Genomic DNA, 18,963 nt, shown 5'->3' with positions numbered 1-18,963 from the left:
GGCCCCTCCGCGGGCCGTGAGGAATCTGCGGGCGCCTTGAGGCAGGCGGGCGGGCGGCCGGAAGGAAGATGGCGGCGCCCAGCAGGCAGTGAGTGCGGGGGTCGGGCCGGGCCGCGGCGGGCCGGGGGCGCAGCTCCGCCGCTCGCACCGGGGGCGGGGGTCACAGCCCAGCAGGGCCGGGCGGACCCCCACGAGGCGGGGCGATGTACTGGGGCTGGTCCTGCTTGAAGCAGGGGGTTGCCCTGGATGCGACTCCCGAGCCCCCGCTACCCTCCTCTCTGTGACTCTTGGCCTGCCCCTTTGTGTTCACTCCTCTTCTAACCGCAAAACAAGTCACACGTGGCGCCACGCCCTGCCCTGCCCTGCCCCGCCCTGTGCCACCGCTCCCGGTCTGCTTCGGACAGGCCCGGGTCCCCCGCGCGCAGCCTGTCATCGTCGCGGCGTCGGCATCTGAGTGGCGCCGAAGCAAAACTTAATCCTGGTCGGCTCCGTATCGCATTCTCATTTCGCATCCCAGACGGACTAGGTGCTTCCAAAACACCAGGGCCACGCGGGCTGCGGCGCGGAAAGGCGAGCGGAGGGACGGGCAAAGGGAAAATAACACGAAACGCACAGGGATGGGAGCAGTAACATCAACCATCCTATGATGGTTTTGACTCAGCTGTTTAACGTGATCACGCTATTTAATGTTTTGGTCGAGCTATTTAACACGTTGATCAAGCTATTTAACATCGCGATCGCGCTGTTTTAATGTTTTGATTGAGCTATTTAACGTTTTGATCAGGCTATTTAAAGCACGAAACGCACTGCATTCCTCTTGGTTTCTATGCACGCCGTAGCCAGCGCCTTCACAACCTTCCTTTCAGTGCTTGTTCTCTTCCCTTCGTGTAGGTGGGACAGTTCATTCAAAGATGTGCAGGAAATAGGAGAGGACAAGAACAGTTACAAGAAACTGACTCAAGGCCTGACCAAGTAAAGACTTACCGCTGATACTAACTTGACATACATGACTAAGTCCATGGATTTGAATGGGGTTTTTCACATGTCTGCACATGCATTAAAAATACAAGTCAGTTTTTTGTCGTGGAAGAAGTACTTCAGGAGAGACTTGAGAAACGACCAGTGTTGTGGATGGGTCGAGGAAGTCCCTTGTATGCAAAATGAGTGGCATAGAATAAAGCATAGGGACAACTACAGGACAAGCTGACAAGTAGGCAGTAACACTGGCCTCATCTCTCCCCAAATGATCTTCTAAAATGCATCCAGTTGTACAGATCTTCTTAGTTTGCTGTTCTGTTTTTAATACTGCGTGGCTGGTGTGTGTGTGTGGTGGCGGGGGCTGGGGGGAGGACTGTCGTGGAAGATACATGTGAGTAAGCCAGAATTGTCAGTAATTTTAAGTAGACCATTTCTAATGTCTTTCCCTAGATATGGACTTATTTTGCCCAAGAAAACACCACAGAAAACACTTGTTACAAAGAAACCTTCGGTATTTGCAGATGACTCTGAGGAGGAGGTCAGTTATCAATAATTTTCTCCTGAGTTCCACTGAAGCATAGATTGAATTCTGGGGGTGTCAGTACGATAAACAGAGCCATATTCTGAGCGTTGACTGGGAAGAGTTTATGGGCTGCTATCTGACACTAGTAAAATGAGTGCAAGTTCAGTCTACCTTTTAATTTCAAATAGTCGTTTCGAGTGGCATGAACTGGCTGTTAAAGCAAAGCTGTGGCTCTCAGAGCTCTGGGTTCTGTCTTCCTCTGCCATTGACTTGTGTGATCTTAAGCAACTTAATTTCTCTGTCTGCAAACAGCTCTTTCAAATATATTCTTTTCTGCTGTGGAAACGTTACTTCCAGGGCCTCTCGGAACATTTTAACAGCTTGTTTTGCTGCTGCAACTTGTGTATATAAAGTAAATCCTCAACAGGGCTTTCAAAAGTGTGTTCCTGGCGATATTTCTGAAGTGGTTTGCACTTAACAGAATGTTGCTTTTTAAGGGGAGAAGTTTTGATTTAGCTAGTGAATTTGAAATGCGTATCAGCTTTCAATGGTCTGCTTCCAAACTCCAGTTGAAGTTGGTAGGAGTCAAGTCTACTCTAGTGTAGCAGGGGCCTATCTTTTTGGCAGGTGTGCCACCAATTAGCCCCATGCCCTTGCCGAGTAGCACTCCAGTCCTCTTCTCCTGTTCAGACAGCTGTTCTGCTTTCTGATTCTAGCGCTGTTCTTCTTGTCTGATCTTCTGCTCTGTTTTTTGCTCCCTGCCCTATCTGCCACTGTGTTGCCTGTCCGCTCCCTGGTTCGCTGCGTGCCATGCACAGAGGCTGCCCATACCACCTGTGAGACATACTGCAGGTTGACCACCGTGCTCTAGGGAGAGCAGTGCCAACTTAGCATAAATTCTTACAGATTCTAACACAACAGGGGAAAAACCACTGTGATCACGCACTGAACACGTGTCCTGCTTTTCAGTGAACCTCAGCAGTTTCTTTTTTTTGCAAGTGATGAACACATATTACTATGGAGTAATTTTACACAGTAGCTCTGTCTTACATTTGTTTCTGTAAGGGAGATAGTCCATATATTTGCTCCATGACCAGGTAAAACACCCGGTTTGAGTCAAGTATATGCAGCAAAATAAATGGATGAAGGAGAGGCCCCAACTGCCAGGGCCAGAATGACATAACTGAACTGAAAATGTGGATTTAATAAACAGATTGAATTGAGCACTAGGGCTAATTATATTGTTTATCTGTAAAATGTTACAGAGGCCCCCACCTGGAATCATTTGCCCACGTGCTTAATTTTACATGCAAATTACTTGATATGTCTTGACTGATATGTACAAGAGCTCTTCTACAGCCTTTTTTTTCCAGGCGAAGTGCAGACAGTCAAAAAGCCCAAGGCTGGATCGATTCAATCTTTGCAGTGTAGTCTAAGCTGTGTAGTTGAACCAATAAGCAAGCAAACAGACATTCACATGCCTGCAGTGGCCCATGCCAGAAGCTGGGAGATGCTAGAGCACGCCTCCCTGCTTGGCTGGAACAGATAGCTTGAGCCAAGGTGTGAAGCATCCTGGGATGCTAGGAGACTGAGTTAACTTGAATCTGGAGGGGTTCTGGACAGAAGCTCAATAAACTGATATAACCTAAATCAGTTAACTCTGATACTACATCCCTCCAGGTTTATCTTAAACCGGTTTGGGCCATTTTGAAAGCAGTTTATGTGCACTGACGTTCTGTTGTGTTACATATTTGAACCGGTTCAAATCACTCATACCAGTTTATGTGTAATTTCTGGTCCTAGCCCCAGACACAGAGTTTGTAATTGGCATTCAGTGCAATTAGGAAGTGAAATGTCCTTGCTTCTTGCTAAGCTTGTGCAAGAAACAACATTTGCCCCAGGAGATTTGCTTTCTCCACAAGTATAGCTTTTTTAGTAACCAAGACATTGGTGAACAACTTGTGATGTTTAAGTTGCAAGTATTTCTTTATCTAAGTCTCATGTTTTAAAAATATAGGCATAGTTTCAGAATTTCTACCTGCTCCAGCAGAGGGGGCTGAAACCCTCATAAATTAAGCTGTTCTATGTGTTTCTATCGGAACAGAAAAAGCTGCTTAGTGGATACCCAGATACAGCTTTACCAATTATTTTTCTAAGACACCTTCACCATAGTGTTCTAAAAGAAAATAGCAGCTGCCACTGCATTTTATTTAGAGACCAATGTGTTCAGCGTACTTTGAGAAGGGCTACTGGACTGAGTTCTTTGGGAGAGTTCAGTAAAGAAATCTGCCTGGTTTGTGGTCCTGAGAGGACAGAGGAATGGATCAAATGCTGAGCTGCTCGGTGCAGTTGAGTTCCCTGGAGGGCTTAAGGTGTTTAGGGAACTTGAGTGTCAAAAATAGAGATACCTACAGAGTCTAGATAACCCCAGGACTAGGTGTCAGCTGAGCAGGGGTTTCATGCTCACAGTTTTGAACCTATATAGCTCTCAAATCCCTTATTTGGATTTGCCCAAGATCACGTGGGGAGTTTGTGATTGAACCCTGGTCTCCCAAGCTGGAGAATGGCCCTTGGTTCCGGAATGCTGATCCTTCCAAGTGAAGTGAGAAGGGGGAAGATTCAATCCAATAAGATAATGCTTTTATCATCATTGTCATCTCTGCAAACTTCTAGAATTACACAATCCTCAGAGCTTGAAACTGATGAGTGAGAAAACAGGCGGTTTCCCCTTTGACATAGTAGCCTGACAGTACTTCCCTCAGCCCCAAAATGCTGTCATCCCAAAGAATGTCAGCACTTGTGTTAGCAGTACTAATGAATGCTGCGATTGCTCTGTAAAGCCTCCGTGCAATTCATGCTTTAAGCAGCTTGGTGCTTTTTTAGTGAGGTAGACAAAAAGCAATATGGGGAAAGCATGCAAAGAGCACTTTTGAATGTGATGCTGGCGGCTAACCAATAGCTTAACAGGTTAAATTCCCTTTCCTGCAAGGGATTTGTAATGGGTGCTGATATACTCCCTTCCAGAGTCCACCATAATAAGTTACAGCCGAGCATCAATATGGCGCACAGCCTGGTATAGTACATAGCCCCCAGAAAGTAATAATCTCACAACGGCCTTTATCAAAAAAAGTAAAATCATTTTTTTTTAAAACAAAATTACTTTATTAGTTCAGTAATAATTTCAGGGCTTTTCAAGATAAGGAGCAGCATTGGGAGGGGTTTCATTTCCTGTCTGTTACCTTATCAGTGAGAACTACATCTCGAATGTCTGAAGATTGTGTATTTTTAACTGAACTCTAATAAAGTCCATGCCAGGGAGTCTGCACACCTGACTTGGTCATTGTGATCACATATCAGATACCAAACTTTTTTGTTCCCTTTTTAATGTTACTATGCATATTTCATTAAGATTTTGCCTGCACCCTTGCTGCATCGGTGAGAATAGACTTGAAAGATGATCATTTTTATAGTCTGCTTGATGTGGCTGAGCTGGTTAGTGGCTGCAAGTTTATGTGGAAGATGATCCTTCTGATTTATTAAGCAAAGCATTTGTGTTTCTCAGACAGCAAAAATTTTCTTTAATTGCAATATTAAACACAGCTAATTAGAGCAGGAAAGCAAGCTTGTTCATTCTGTCATGTTAAGTACACTATAGGAAAAGAATGACAAGGGTTTTTGCGGATGGTGTCTTTTATAGGACCACCTTCATGGCTGGGGTAGGCTTAGATGAGGACGAGTACGGACACTCACCGACTCCAAATGGCAGTATGGACTTCACAGTTTTAGCCAATTTTTTTCTATAACAGCAACTGAAAAGAAAAGGAATTGAAAGGAAGAGGAGAAGCTCTCCTTCTCATTCCTGAGTGCACACACATTCCAGCATCAACTCATTGAACTTTTTGGCTTTAATTCAGTTCTGTAGTTTCCAGATAAAAATCTATACCATGACTATTTCCTGCTGCTTAGTATATTAATTATTTATTATGTTCCTCACTTTGAATCTTTATCCTTGTTTTCTTCCTTGTCGAGTTGAGAGCCGTCTCTCCCTCGGTAGGCACCGGTTTGAACACTGCATTAGGTCAGCATGATATAATTAAGCACAGATGCCAGTGCACTAGTTGAAAGCCTGACATGGAAAGTTTTGCTCTGATGGCCAGAATATTAACTCAACTTCCCTCATTTACTGGCTAAATAATAGCCCTAATTTCTCCATTCTTGGCAATTGGCCGAGGAGTTTCTGTATACCACATTAAGGCCAGTTTGATTGTAGCGGGAGATTAAAATCAGTCCTGGTTTAATTTCTCTGCCATTGAAATAAAGCTAATTTCACATCCCTTTTGAAATGAACTACAAATCTGAAGAAAGATACATTATTCTGTGTGCATAAGTTTGCATGTGCTATAGGAGAAACCTCTAGCGGGGATGATGTGCCACTGCTAGAGAGCGAGGGGGTAGGCATTTACTTACTGAGAGACCTCTTAAAAGAAAAGGATAAAGCAATATATATTGCCATGTATACAAATTACTACATTACTTGGCATTTGGGCAAAAATCTCAAAACATTCTTCCCTCGCTCATGAATCCCTGAAAAACAGAGGCTCTGCCAGTGATGGAAATTATCCCATCGTCATTGGCCATTAAAATACACCTTGTTACAGATCGTCTAAGTTTCAGCTGAGATCATCTGTACTTGAGAAGTCAGTGAGAGACCTACACTGTAGCGGTATTTCTTATGCACATTGAGACACCAGCTTAAAGTAGCCGATTCATAGATTCATTGGTTGTGAGGCTAGAAGGGACCTTGTGGATCATCAGGTCCAGCCCCCTGCACCAGGCAGGAAAGATAACTGGGGTCAAGTGGCCCCCAGCAAGGTGACCGTCCAGCCTCCTGATTATTGTACCATTTTCTCTGAGGCATTCTTAAATTCTGACACTGCTGCAAGAATGCCAGCTCGGATAATATTGAGTTAGTCATCAGCCACAGGCTTCAGTCAGCCGTGCTGGACCATCCATGCCATGAACCACTCCCTTCCCGACAGCAGATAGGACCAGTGGGTCTGGAATGTGGAAATGCAAGGAACTTAAAGTTTCTACAAAACCGAGAGACAAATACATGCATGCTTTACCCTGTGTCTTTTTTTCTTGGGTATTCAACTTGGGAATTTTGAATTGGTGAGCTTTGTGCACTATGTTTATAGTGCTTTAAAAATGCATGGTTCACATGTTTAATTGCAGTGAGGCATAACTGAGGCAATGTGAATCACTCATCAGTAGATTGAGTCTCATATTTTTCTCTACCCTCGTAGGGATTTTTTAAATAAGAAATGCATTTTGGAAGGAGATTGAGAGAGAAACAAGAATTTTAAGTGGCAGCACAAGGTATAAGAGAATCAAGAAAGAAGGGTCAAATGCAAATGGAATGGGAAGGAAATGGAAAAACTTTGGGTAGATTTTGCAGGGGTGGCACGCTGAAGTGTCTATTTTAAGAATTTTCCTTGGTTTACACGATAGAACTGTGTGCTGTTTCACTGCAGGGATAAACTATTGTTTTCTCTCTTCAGAAAATATTGAACTGTAAGCTTTGTGCCTCCAAAGAATAGTTTGATTGTGGGCAAACAGAAAGCACAAAACAGATTGGTGAGTTTGTCGGGTCTTTAATAAACAGGCAGTTGATAAGTAAAAACAATACAAAAGAACAGGAAGTTCTCATCTATCAATGCTCAGAGCACAACAGGAAATTGTCCCCCATAAACCAGGAGAGGTGTTTGTCCTGAACCTGTTTTACTTAAACGGACTGGCACGCTGGACAAACAAACGGCAGGTGGACCTCTCCAGAGTCTAGTGTGCAGTAATAAGGTCTGCATATTACTTTTGTGTTTGCCTGGTCTGTTGACCAATATGTCCAGTCGTTGTCGAAGAAGAAGAAAAATATTCTAAGCAGTTTCATATATTTTGATGAAAGACAGTTAACTCCGTAAATACATGGCACCTTGCAGACTCGTATGCCTCTTTGAATGAGTTAGTCTCTAAGGGGTCACCCTGCTCTGCCCTGTGCCCCGTTTCAGACTAACTGCCTCTTTGCAGACATGCAGCTACTGAATTTTTTGCCCTGCTGCTTACCTCCTCTCTCTGTCCTTACTTCCCAAGGAGGTGCCTCCCTGTCAAATCCCTCTCCCTACAACTTCTATCTAATGACAGCGCTCATCCTTCAGCTAGGGGTTGTGTTGGACAGGGCTCCATTTGGACTCCATCAGCGATGTTCCTTACCATGCCAAGCAATGGACAACTTTCTCCCAGAACAGGAGTGGAATCTGGGTCTTTTGTGAAACGCTGGGAAATAACTTGTCCACAGAGTTAGCCCGACATAGTCTTTTAAGCGGGGAAAGCCCTGCTGCTTGTCATGTAGCCTTTGGAAAAAAACCCTATGAAATTAGCATGTATGTTTAATTGAAAAATATTTTAAAATAATCTGAAGCGCTCATGCAGCAGCTGAGTCTCTGACGTCAGAATCAAACAGAACTGGATTTGTAAAGCCAGGATTATCTTAATACGGGAGCACGGGACCAGAAAGGATGAGGGGAACTGAGCCACTGAATCCATTCCTGCATGTTTGCCAGCACCAAAAAAATCCATTGTAGAAAATGTGCGTGCGTATTATGTTATACATCCAAATATAATGAATGTGGATTCCTATCTAAATAACGCAGTAACTTGTAGCATAAGGATGCAGAGTCTGTCTGGCATTACAGTAGACTTGGTATATGCTTTCAGCAGTTTACACTGTCAGGAGGAAAGTGCAGCTCTCAAATGACTCTGCTGTAGTGATCCTGCAAATTTGCCAATAAATGTATTACTGATGCCTTTGCCATTCTCAGTCCCCACAAATACAGGGAAGAGAATGCAATCTGCTTCCTTGCCTGCCTTACCCACTGCAGAAGGCAGGGTTAAGATGCACCTTACAGACTAAATGAATCAGGTGAATAAGCTTTTGTGAGCACCAGATGAAGCGAGCTCTCACTTAGGAAAGTTTATGCATCTCTCACCTATAAAGGTATATCTTTACCTTGCTGTCTGCCTGACTTCAAACTAACAGAGCTAGCTACACCTCTCTGCTAGATAAGAAAGGCTGTCTCGATAAACGCAAGGAGAACTGAGTAGTTCTTAGCTTTGCATCCTGGAGTCGTGCCCCCCCCACACTTCCAATGCACATCATGCTTTTCTTTATGACTTAGCTTTTACCATTTTGAAGTGTGGAGCTGACCTTAGTTTTGACTCTTACCTGCCAAGATCCATCCCATACAGAGCTGTTCAACTGTTTGAAAAAGGGAGTTTTGAAATATGCAGTGTTTCAGAGCTGCCTTTTCAGTTTTGTTTTCTTTTTAACCTGTCTAGCACCAGTCACACACAGTGTATGGAGTTTATTGAGGGAGAATGTCTTAAGGAAGTATTTTGAATAGTTTATAAGGCTCTTTTAGCTTTGGGATTAGTTCCCTGAATCTAGGCTAAATTATAGGAAGTAAATTGTAAAACACATAAGGAGAGAGACTCAAATCTATGTTCTAGTATATACTTGTGAAAATAACAATGAGTATTATTTACAACACAGAAAAAGAACCGTGTACAGTCTTCAAAATAGAAATGAAATTGTGCTGGTGCCATTAGTTCTTTTTCCATAGGGTAGAAAACACTCATTGCTACTTTCCTGAAATTCAAGCCATGTGCGTATGTGTTCTTCCGAGGTGAGCTGCACAAAAGGTTGCAAAGTTTGGGGGTTTGCAATATTTTCGTTGCTGCAGTAAGAGAGTGAAGGGACCTTTAGATAATCCGTTGGGCACTGTTCAAAGTTAGCAGGACAGCACTCTGCTTCTTCTGTATTGACACATCCATTCTGATTTCAACAGCATATGAAATGAGGGACATGGCGCATTGTTGTTTTGCAGAGGTACCAAGTCTCGCCTTTCAGCAGAACTGTTTGAAATTATGTGGTATGATGTTTGCTTGGTTTTCTTCGGTGCATTGTGGTGTCTGCACATATAAACTACTTGCTGGTAGTTTTTCATTACCTTTTTTATTGAAGACTGACGACACAAGCTCTTTCTCTTTTTAAAAACTGCTCGTAGAGCATGTTTCACGCAGTACTGGAAAATTCAGGTAGCTGCCAAAGTGCAGAAGACCTTTTTTTTCAGCATTTCTCTGCTTTAAAATACTACTGAGAAATTCCTAATGATATAAACAGGCAATGATTCCTGTCTCCTCCTAATGAATCTGTTTAACAGAAAGTATTATCTATTGATTTGAGACCATAAAAAGACAATAAAAAAGAAGCATCACTAAGTTAAAAACGTGCCGGTTAGAAAACCCATTTTCAACAGATGGTAGAGTACTTACTTCAATAGAAGGCAAGCCAACATTGCTATTTTCTCTCATTAAAATTCTTGAAAAATTTAAAATAAAAGATTAATGGGTTACATTATGGGCTATAAAAGTTTGATAATGAATAATATGATACCATTTTTTTAAAGCTATGTTTTATTGATTACAATATTAGAAAAACAGCATGCAGTACACACCATGGAAACAAATAATTTAATGTTTATATCGGTCAATATTTCCTTCTCACAGGCCTCTGTGGGTGAGAGTCTTCAAAAAGAAGCACTGAAAAAACAAGTGATGAAGCAAGTAAGTTGAGACTGGGAGGTTGCTGTGCACATGACAAAATAAGGATTTGTTGTGGTTGGTAACCATTCAGCTAAATCGTGTTTTCTCCTTGCAAACAACCAGAACGCAAGTATACTCTTTTATAGCACAGACAAGGTAACCTGCCCCTCCGTCTTATCTATGGAGCTAGTTTGCCCATTCCTCTTTTTTCTCTTCTCTCTGAAGTACTACATCCCCGAATGCATCTCCACACACTTGCTTCTGGTGCTGCAGTCTTTGCAATTCCTTCAGGCACTTTTCCTTCAGGCCCCAGATTTTGCAGTCTTTGCAATTCCTTCAGGCCCCAGATTTTCCCATAGCGCTCTCACGCAGAGGCACCTAGCATTTGTGGAAATCCTACACATTCTACATTTCTTCCACCTCGTACAGCAACTGTTATATAGATATGATGGTTTCAACTGGGCAAAATAGAGATTGTAGTATTAATAGCATCATTTAACACTCATACATCTAGTTTTCCACACAGATACAGCCTCAAAAATTAGGATTAGCTGTAATTAAGCTGCCCAGTTAATGGTGATAGTCAACAATGCAGGTTTTTATTAGGTTTCTAGGCCATTGTGGATTGTGCTCCTCCCCAGTTATTTCTAGAAGCATAAGATTTAAGAGTAGGTATTTTAAGGAAAAGTAAAATTTGAGTTAATTTTAACAATTAATAATCTAATGATGTCATTTCAGTCAACTTGTCTAATAGGTATCTGCAGAAAAGTAAGTTATTATGAAGCAGGCTGTGAAAAAATAATCATATTTCTTCGTGTTTAGAACTAGTGTTTTAAAAATCTTTACTTACACACGATAATTTTACCTTATCTGCAACATGAGATTTTTATTAAAAAATATATAGAACTTCCTAGTTCTAATTTATCAAATACGCATCTCCTAGCTAAGGAGATAGATATACATATTTTTAACCTCTGTGTTTTTATTAGTGTAATAAATGATTCCACTTTACTGACCAGGACGATTCTTTTGGCTGTGTCCAAAGAGTAGCTGAAAAACAATCTAATGCAAACTGTGTACCTGGGTTTCCATAGAGCTGATTATAGTTTACAGCATAAAACTTGCAGACTACTTCATACACACACTGTAAAACCACAAGAAGTTGCAGTTCATTTTGGGCTGTAGACTGCAGGGATGCTTTATTGAATTCATTTGTTAAACAACTTGATTTTGGAGGACAGCGTAATATTTAAGGAAGCTAAAGACAGCAAAAGAGTACCAGGTTCTTATATAATGAAGTCCTACCTAACAGCTACCCTTTGCATTGTACTCGGAGGTAACTTAGCTAGGAAAAAACATGAGCGTTCAGTAAAAAAAAACCCCACCAGCTGTAGGAAAGCAGTTGCATTTATCCCAACCCCATGGTTCCATAGGAGTTGAAATGTACAGTGGACAAGTCTGTAAATGAAATGTATGATATATAAATTAATATATGAATACTTTTAGAGAAAACTAAGAAAAATGTATGGCACAACTGGTTTAGTTTGTTTGTGTTTCTTTTTAAATTCTGTTTAACTTGTTTAATTCGATAAAATAGTAATTTTCCACTTAAGTAGTCACCATAATAGCTCAGTTGTTGCTGCTTTATATTTTCTCTTCGCACTGTATTGCCTAATCTCATAAATATTCTTCTTCTAAGTGATCATTTATAATAGCAGTACTAAACCAAGGACTTCATAGATCAAGCAACGTTGAACTTATGTTCAGTTTCCTATTAGAGTTATATCATGAACTGATCTGATTAAATCAAAATATATAAATAAAAAGTATTGAAAACATAATGTTGCCTAGTTTATTTTTCTTTCTTTTTTTAAGACTAAATTAGAGATTCAAAAGGCCTTGGCAGAAGACTCTACAGTTTACGAATATGACAGTATTTATGATGAAATGCAGCAGCAGAAGAAAGAAAGTGATGCCAAAGTGTTGTCAGGAAAAGATGACAAAAAGGTCCATACCTGAAAATGTATGCTGTCTGTCTTATCTCTCCATGCTGGGAAAATAGCCATGACTACTTAGCAGACTTTACTGAGGTTCATGATATCCTAGGAACCAGTTGTGCATGCTGTAGTGGGGGCCTACATGTTCTGTGCTCAGAAGCCTGAGATGTTATAAGAAGTTTGTTAACTTGCAAGCTCAGCAAGCATGTCTGAACCTTGTTTAGTTGATTTGGAGAGCAATAGGTGCATGACTAGCTTCCTACCACTATGCTGTGGGGCAAGGACTCTGTCGTCTCATGCGTTTACAGAGGACCTGTTATGATGTGCTGATCACGATTAGATCCCGGGAGCACTATAACGGGTTCTGTTTTCACTGTTGGGAAGAGTCCTAACTGAGGGAGGAAATAATATCTTTTGGCAACAGGACCACATTTTGTAGCAATGAATATATCCATATTATCTACTTCTTGCTTGTTGGCTTACGGAGGGGCTGTCAGGCAACTAACCAGATTGTATCCTGTCTGTTAAATATGAACCATTTTCCACAGCCCAAATCATTCATGTTTATTCCAAAGTATTAGTGAATGATACTGGAAAGTTGTGTTATCATTGCTCACGTCATTGGTTTTGGGAGTATTTAACAGGTTGTATGGGGTGTAAAAGAAAGTGGCATTCTGTTCCCAGTTAACAAAAGGAAGCGAGGGAGAACTGCCACTAAACATAAACCTGTCCAAAGAAGGGTTGTGTTGAAAGAAATCAAAGTTACATCCCCCCAAAGTTAAGGTGAAATTTTTGCTGTCTGTTTCATTGTTGAAGGAAAGGTTGCCATGATCAAGACATGAACTGTGTTCATTGAGATCATTATCCCAGCCACAGCCACCTCACAAATTAGCTAGGCTAGCTACTTTTACACTCTCAAACTGATTTTTTTCAGTGTCTTCAGCAATTCTAACCTGTTCTGATTCAGCCAACTTGATTCCTTCTCATTATTGTTTTTTTTCCCACCTTAGCCAAGGTACATCCACAGTATCCTCAAGGCAGCTGAGATAAGAAAGAAGGAAGAAGAAAAACGAATGGATAGAAAAATTCAGAAAGAGCGTGAAATGGAAGGAGGAGAGTTTGATGACAAGGAGGCTTTCGTAACATCGGCCTATAAGAAAAAGCTGCAAGAGAGGGCGGAGGAAGAGGAAAGAGAGAAAAAAGAGGCAGCACTGGAAGGTGAGAGTTGCACAGAACACATACGAGTTCCCCTCAGGAGAGAAGCGTGGCGTTTGCCTTTAAAAAAGTACTTTTGGATGTGATGTATAGTGGTGTTGCCCTGGTCTCTGAACAGGGCATGAGATGGTGTATTATGGAAGAGGAGCAAACAACAACACGGGGGACTGGATTGGACTTGGAGGCTGAGGAATAGAAGGTTCCTGCCCTTTTGTGTCAGTAATGGTTGGGTGACTTGTTTCACTTGGGAATTGTTAAAGGAAAAGAATGAGTCCGTGCGCCCTAGGGATACTAAAATGCTAGTAGTAATCCTGCCCAATTTGCAGAAAGCTGTCCCAGATGTGAAAGTAATTGTTTTTTGCTGGAAATTGGTAAAGCAGCATACATGTGAAGGGAAATCACTTGAGCAGCTTCTCTTTCTGGAAATCAGCCCTACCACATGTGAAAAGGGTCTCATGATTCCTGACTATTATATCATTCTTGTTTTTCTTTCCTTAGCATGTCTGGATGTAACCAAACAGAAAGATCTCAGTGGATTCTACAGACATCTTTTAAACCAGCAGGTTGGGGAAGAAGAGATGCCCAAATGCAGCCTTCGTGAAGCCAGGTAGGTCAGAGTTTTTAAAAAGCTCTTTAAATTTAAACCAGTTTCACAGCATTCAAAAATCTGGTGTCACTAGCATCTTGGGAGGGGAATGAATACCAAAGTGCTGGTAGCAGAAGTCACATACGTTGCAGAGTTGGCTGGTTGGAAAATGTGAAAAGATCATCATCATTGAGTGAAACTGTGGGAATTGAGAGGGGAGCAAAAGTGCAGGAACCTTTTGTTTTTAATGCTACCAAAGGGATAGTTACACTGTGTCATGCTGGTGGTTGCGTGGCATTATTACAGTTTGGTTCTTATTTGGATGTTATACAGTTTTTGTCAACAGCTGCCTTAAGCCAAGAATTTTGCTTCCTCAGGGAGAATGAGTCCGATATTCTTTGGGCCCAGATGTATAATATTATGCAGCTTCACATCACAGCTCATTTTAGTCACCACTTAGAAAATCGTGTCCCACACAAATTTACTGAAAAACTTGTGGGTCTTTATCATTGTGCCTGGCCAACATTTTCTCATAAAGATGGAAAAGATTCTTAATTTTTGTAAGTCTTGTGATAAAAGGAAAGAAAACAGATGGACAAAGTCCAGGGGGAGAACTTTCAAAGCTTATTATATGTACCATTTAAAACAAAAGCATTAAGTGGAGCTGTGTTACTGCTGGAATTGAAGGAACATAGCTCTTTCTTCTCCTCTGGTTAATAGTGATCACTGGATTTAATTTATTGTAGAGCTGTATTGCAACAAACCAGTGCTTTATTCAGCTTAAAACTACCTTGTGGGGACCTTAAACATGGTTGTCAGGGAGTAGGCGGATGTTTGATATTCTAAAACAATGAATAAGTAGCTTCAATCGTGAGGATTTTTGGGACTGAAACTGGATGAACATTTTGTCAGTTCTTGGTTCTGGTGAGGTAGGTGATCATGTTGGAGATCCTCAGCCTGAGGCAGGACTTCTAGCTTGCCTTTTAATACAACGATGTGCCATGTCATTGGAAATAATGGGGAGAGAAAACCAGGGCAACTTATAACAAGAGAGAAAAATACTTAGAACTGCAACTGTTTGTCACTCTGCAGTTTAAAGAACCAGCTAATAAAAGAGCTCGTGCTTGGAAAAGCATAGCTGTCTTAGGCTTGACTTTCACTAGCAAAGAGAATTTAAGGAGTCTCTCTTAGACATCACCAACACAATTCCTGTGAGGTCACTTACATGAACTGTTTGTGTTACTTTTGCTTCCTTACAAACATATCAATACAAGGTATCCTCTGTTTTATCTCTGTGAAGCAGTGCCACCTGTGATTGACTTGCTTGCTTTTGTATTTTTTGAACAATTCTTTGAGGTTGAAAATGCTTTTGTCCAAGTGTGGTTATGTTCAATGCAGGGTTTCTTAACCGTAATGATAAAGTCTTATCGAATGAATGAATGCATCTATGAGAAAAAACAAACAAACAGCAATCTATTCTGTTGCCAGCCACAAAACGACCAGATGAGTTCATCTGAAGATTTCCATTATTTTTGTTAGTTTTACCACTGGCAATGTAAGGTTACAAAAAAGGCACAAGTAGATTTTCAACAATTAGACAAAGTTTGAAGCACTCCATAGAGGAAAAAACAAACCTTTGGCTTGCCTTCTTGCTCAACTATCGTGGGAAAGTAATTGAGAGAGAATAAATATGGAATGCCACAATGTAATTTTTAAAGTCATTTTGCACTTTAAACCATGGATCAAGCATTCAGCCTAGCCAGATGGTCGACTGATTTCTACAGCCAATTTCCCACATACAGACAGTGCAGCAAAATGATTAGTGAAAACAGACATGTGGCTTCTGTAATCAAAATGCACCTCCTTATCAGTCAAAAGAAGACTGACCGCTTATAACCTTTTTGGGCATTGCCCAAGTTTGATATCTGCAAAGTGTCCCATGTTTCCTCTTCTATTGCATGTTGCAAGCTAAAAATGTTAACAAGATCTTAGCATCACTACAGCCACAAGACTGAGGGCCTTGGCAGGAAGCACAGAAATATTCAGGAATATTGAACTGAAATTTAAACTAGTAGTTGTAGTAAATTGTAGTTTAGTAAATTTAAACTAGTAGTTTTAGTAAATTTAAGTTTAAATTTAAACTGGTGGGTTTTTTTTATGAGGACGTGTTCAGCATGGGGTGTTCTGTGTACAGCTCCTATTAGATTTCATAGATTTCATAGACATTAGGGCTAGAAGGGACCTCAGGAGATCATCGAGTCCAGCCCCCTGCCCAAAGGGCAGGAAGTCAGCTGGGGTCATAGGATCCCAAATAAAAATAAAGTTCGTAATGCTCAGACACCAAAAAGGGGGAAAAATCCCCACCTCTTCCCAATATAGGAATGATGTGGTATGGATATGAATCGCCTAGGAAATGGTTTGCCACCTAGGTAGTGTTACCAAAATACAAGTCAGTGTTGTATACAGAGCTGTAGCTTTACTCATTCTTGAGATCAGTTCATTTGTTTTGCATGTTACCAAAGAGCCTGATGCAGACTTTCAGTACAAAGGATATTAGAACGAGAACAGCAAACTAGATTTGCCTGCTTAGACTTTCCTGTTGCATTACTTGTGAAGTCTCAGAAAGAAATCATGGGCTCCAGAAATGTCTGAGACTGCAGGCTGTGTAATATCTTTTTTCTGTTTTTTAAATGCACAAAAAAAAATCTAGGATAAAGGAGGAAAAATCTAGCAGTACTTCTGATGAAGCCAGCCAAAGGAACAGAATTCCAGAGGATGGACTACAACTCAAAACCACTCCTAAGCGAAAGGACAAGGATAATCCAGATGTGGACACTGATTTAGAAAGTGAGAGCAGTGATGATGACAGAAAATATAAAAACACCAAGGGTCATTCTAAAAAGAAGGAAAGTCGAGACAGTTCTGCAAGCAGTGGGGATGATCCCCAGCATCGCAGGAGCCGGAAGCACTCCACGTCATCAAGATCATCCAGTGACGAAGGAGGTCACCGTGCAAAAACCCAGTCAAATCATCCTCGGAGAGAAGAGAGTGGAACAGGTAGAAGGGAAAGCGATGAACGGTACAGGGAAAGCAATTACGAGAGAAGAGGCAGGGCCCAGGAAAAGGATCACCAAAGGAAAAAGGAAGACCAGGACAGATATGGGGATCATAGCAGTAAAGATAGCTACAGAAAGAGGGAAGAGCAGGAGGACAAACGTAGGGGGAGAGATAGAAAAGAGAGAGAAGGATATGACCGAGAATGGAGGAGAGAGAAGGAGAGGGAAGACAAACACGCAGAAAGGGAGCGAGAAAAAGAGAGGTTAAGAAATGGCAGAGACGGTTACAGTGAGAGAGAAAGGGAGAGAGGGGGGAAATGCAGAGAAAAGGAGGAATCTGCAAAGGAGAAGAAAGAGCGAGATGATAAAAGTGAAAAGAAACGCAGGGACAGGAAGGAGGGCAGTCCTAGAGCCTTAGAAAGAGACAGCCAGCCTGATCTTGAAAGAGAGCGGGAGAGGGACGATGAGGGAGCCTCGAGCTCGGAAAAGCGCAGGGCTGAAGAGGGAGGGCTAAGCAAAGTGAAAGAGCAGCTGGAGAAGTCATCAGACGGTGTGAACAAATTCGCCAAGCGGAGCAGTGAAGAGACTGTGACATCAGCAAGGGACCGCTATTTGGCTCGGCAAATGGCACGAGTTAGCACAAAATCCTACGTAGAGAAAGAAGAGGATTAGCTTGATTTCAGTGGATAAAAAAGAGATGGTAGACTCTCGCTGGTGAGAAAATCACTACATCAGGGACTCTGCCTCTAGAAGTAAAGTTTTCCCTGGCCGCTTACTCTTCCTGGGGGTTTTATAACATCCATAAAAAATTTAGTAAAACAACATTTTTTTCCTTCTTTTGGAATATGTAAGTAGTTCATTTTGTGCCTGCATTTGGTCAGTTGTAAAGGGAAGAGGTTTAATTTTGCTGGTTCTGTTCATGTTGGCTTTCAACATCCTGTCCCCTGTGTCATTGAGACTGAGCCACCCATATAGAGGCTAAACTGAGACGGGTAAGACTACCACAGTCCCTGCTATCACGTAATCCCTGTGACTGCTTGTAACAGCAGCAACTCTGCTGAAGCAGCATGCTTATTAAAAAACATCACTGTTCAGAGAAGTTGACAAAGATTGAGAAAAACGCAAAACTAAAAATTGGGAAAATGCAGAAAAAAAATCCAAAACTATAATTTAGCAGAACCCTGTATGTATGGGGTTTTTTCATATTGACCTATTGAAAATGTGGGGTTTGGTTTTCTTTCTAGAGCTTGATGTATGGAAATAATTAAATAAAATGTACATTCTGTACTATATCTAGTGCCTTGATTGCTCTTTGTGTCTGTTACTCTAAGTTTTAGTGGAAACAAGCTGCATCATACCTTTCTCATGAGATAAATCGAGGCATATTTCTTCTTCAAGTACTCCAGTTGTACCCACAGGTTCTGCTAGAATTAATATGCTGGACTTGCCAGGATAAATCTGTCTTTTCAAGGTTTTATAAAACTGTTATAGAAATCATTCCAAAACTATAACTTGTACTAGTAAAAAATAACACTTTTTATAAACAGACAAGGTTCTTTGAGTAGATGTTGTGTCTTTTATTAGATCAACTGAGTTCTCAGTTGGTCCAATAAAAAATATGACATCTTCTCAAAGAACCTGGCCTGCCTGTGTCCTTCAACCAACACGGCTACAACCAAAAACCCAGCATCCTTTTATAATACATTTTCAAGCTTTGGGGAGTTTTTTCCACTTGTTCTTCTGCAAGTTTATCACAAAACCCAATATAATTCACATTTATTTGCACTTCAGTTTCACTTTTTTCACGCAGTCCAAGTACGGAACCCACCTACAAACTGATCTGCCCTCTCTCCTCCTCGTACGGTGTTCAGGGGGTCGGCATGAGAACCTTGCCTGGTCTACAGTTGTCTTGTGAATAAAAAGTAGTAGTCATGTTCAGGTGTCTGAAGG

The 18,963-nt window shown here is 41.4% G+C and overlaps 1 protein-coding gene across 3 annotated transcripts; it reads left to right on the top strand.

Moving 5' to 3' along the window:
• Positions 1-6: 6 nt before the first annotated feature.
• On the top strand, positions 7-18,305 carry NSRP1 (nuclear speckle splicing regulatory protein 1). Of its 3 annotated transcripts, XM_019545790.1 has the most exons (8): positions 7-88; positions 892-972; positions 1,429-1,516; positions 10,124-10,180; positions 12,035-12,166; positions 13,167-13,374; positions 13,870-13,978; positions 16,668-18,305. In XM_019545790.1, the coding sequence occupies exons 1-8, from the start codon at positions 69-71 to the stop codon at positions 17,683-17,685; spliced, it is 1,713 nt and encodes a 570-aa protein (XP_019401335.1). In that variant the 5' UTR covers positions 7-68; the 3' UTR covers positions 17,686-18,305. The 3 variants fall into 3 exon arrangements, with proteins under 3 accessions (XP_019401335.1, XP_019401336.1, XP_019401337.1); XM_019545791.1 differs by lacking the exon at positions 892-972; XM_019545792.1 differs by lacking the exons at positions 7-88; positions 892-972 and adding an exon at positions 989-1,210.
• Positions 18,306-18,963: the final 658 nt, after the last annotated feature.

Source organism: Crocodylus porosus, unplaced genomic scaffold (assembly GCF_001723895.1).
Source record: "Crocodylus porosus isolate Cpor-Errol unplaced genomic scaffold, CroPor_comp1, whole genome shotgun sequence".
NCBI lineage: Eukaryota > Metazoa > Chordata > Crocodylia > Crocodylidae > Crocodylus > Crocodylus porosus.
The sequence above is the reverse complement of the archived record's forward strand: the minus strand, read 5'-3'. Positions and strand labels throughout refer to the sequence as shown.

Coding starts and splice junctions, on each gene's coding strand:
- NSRP1 (XM_019545790.1), top strand. CDS start 69: ATGGCGGCGCCCAGCAGGCA. Junction 973..1,428: donor CTGACTCAAGGCCTGACCAA/GTAAAGACTTAC, acceptor GTCTTTCCCTAG/ATATGGACTTATTTTGCCCA. Junction 10,181..12,034: donor AAAAACAAGTGATGAAGCAA/GTAAGTTGAGAC, acceptor TCTTTTTTTAAG/ACTAAATTAGAGATTCAAAA.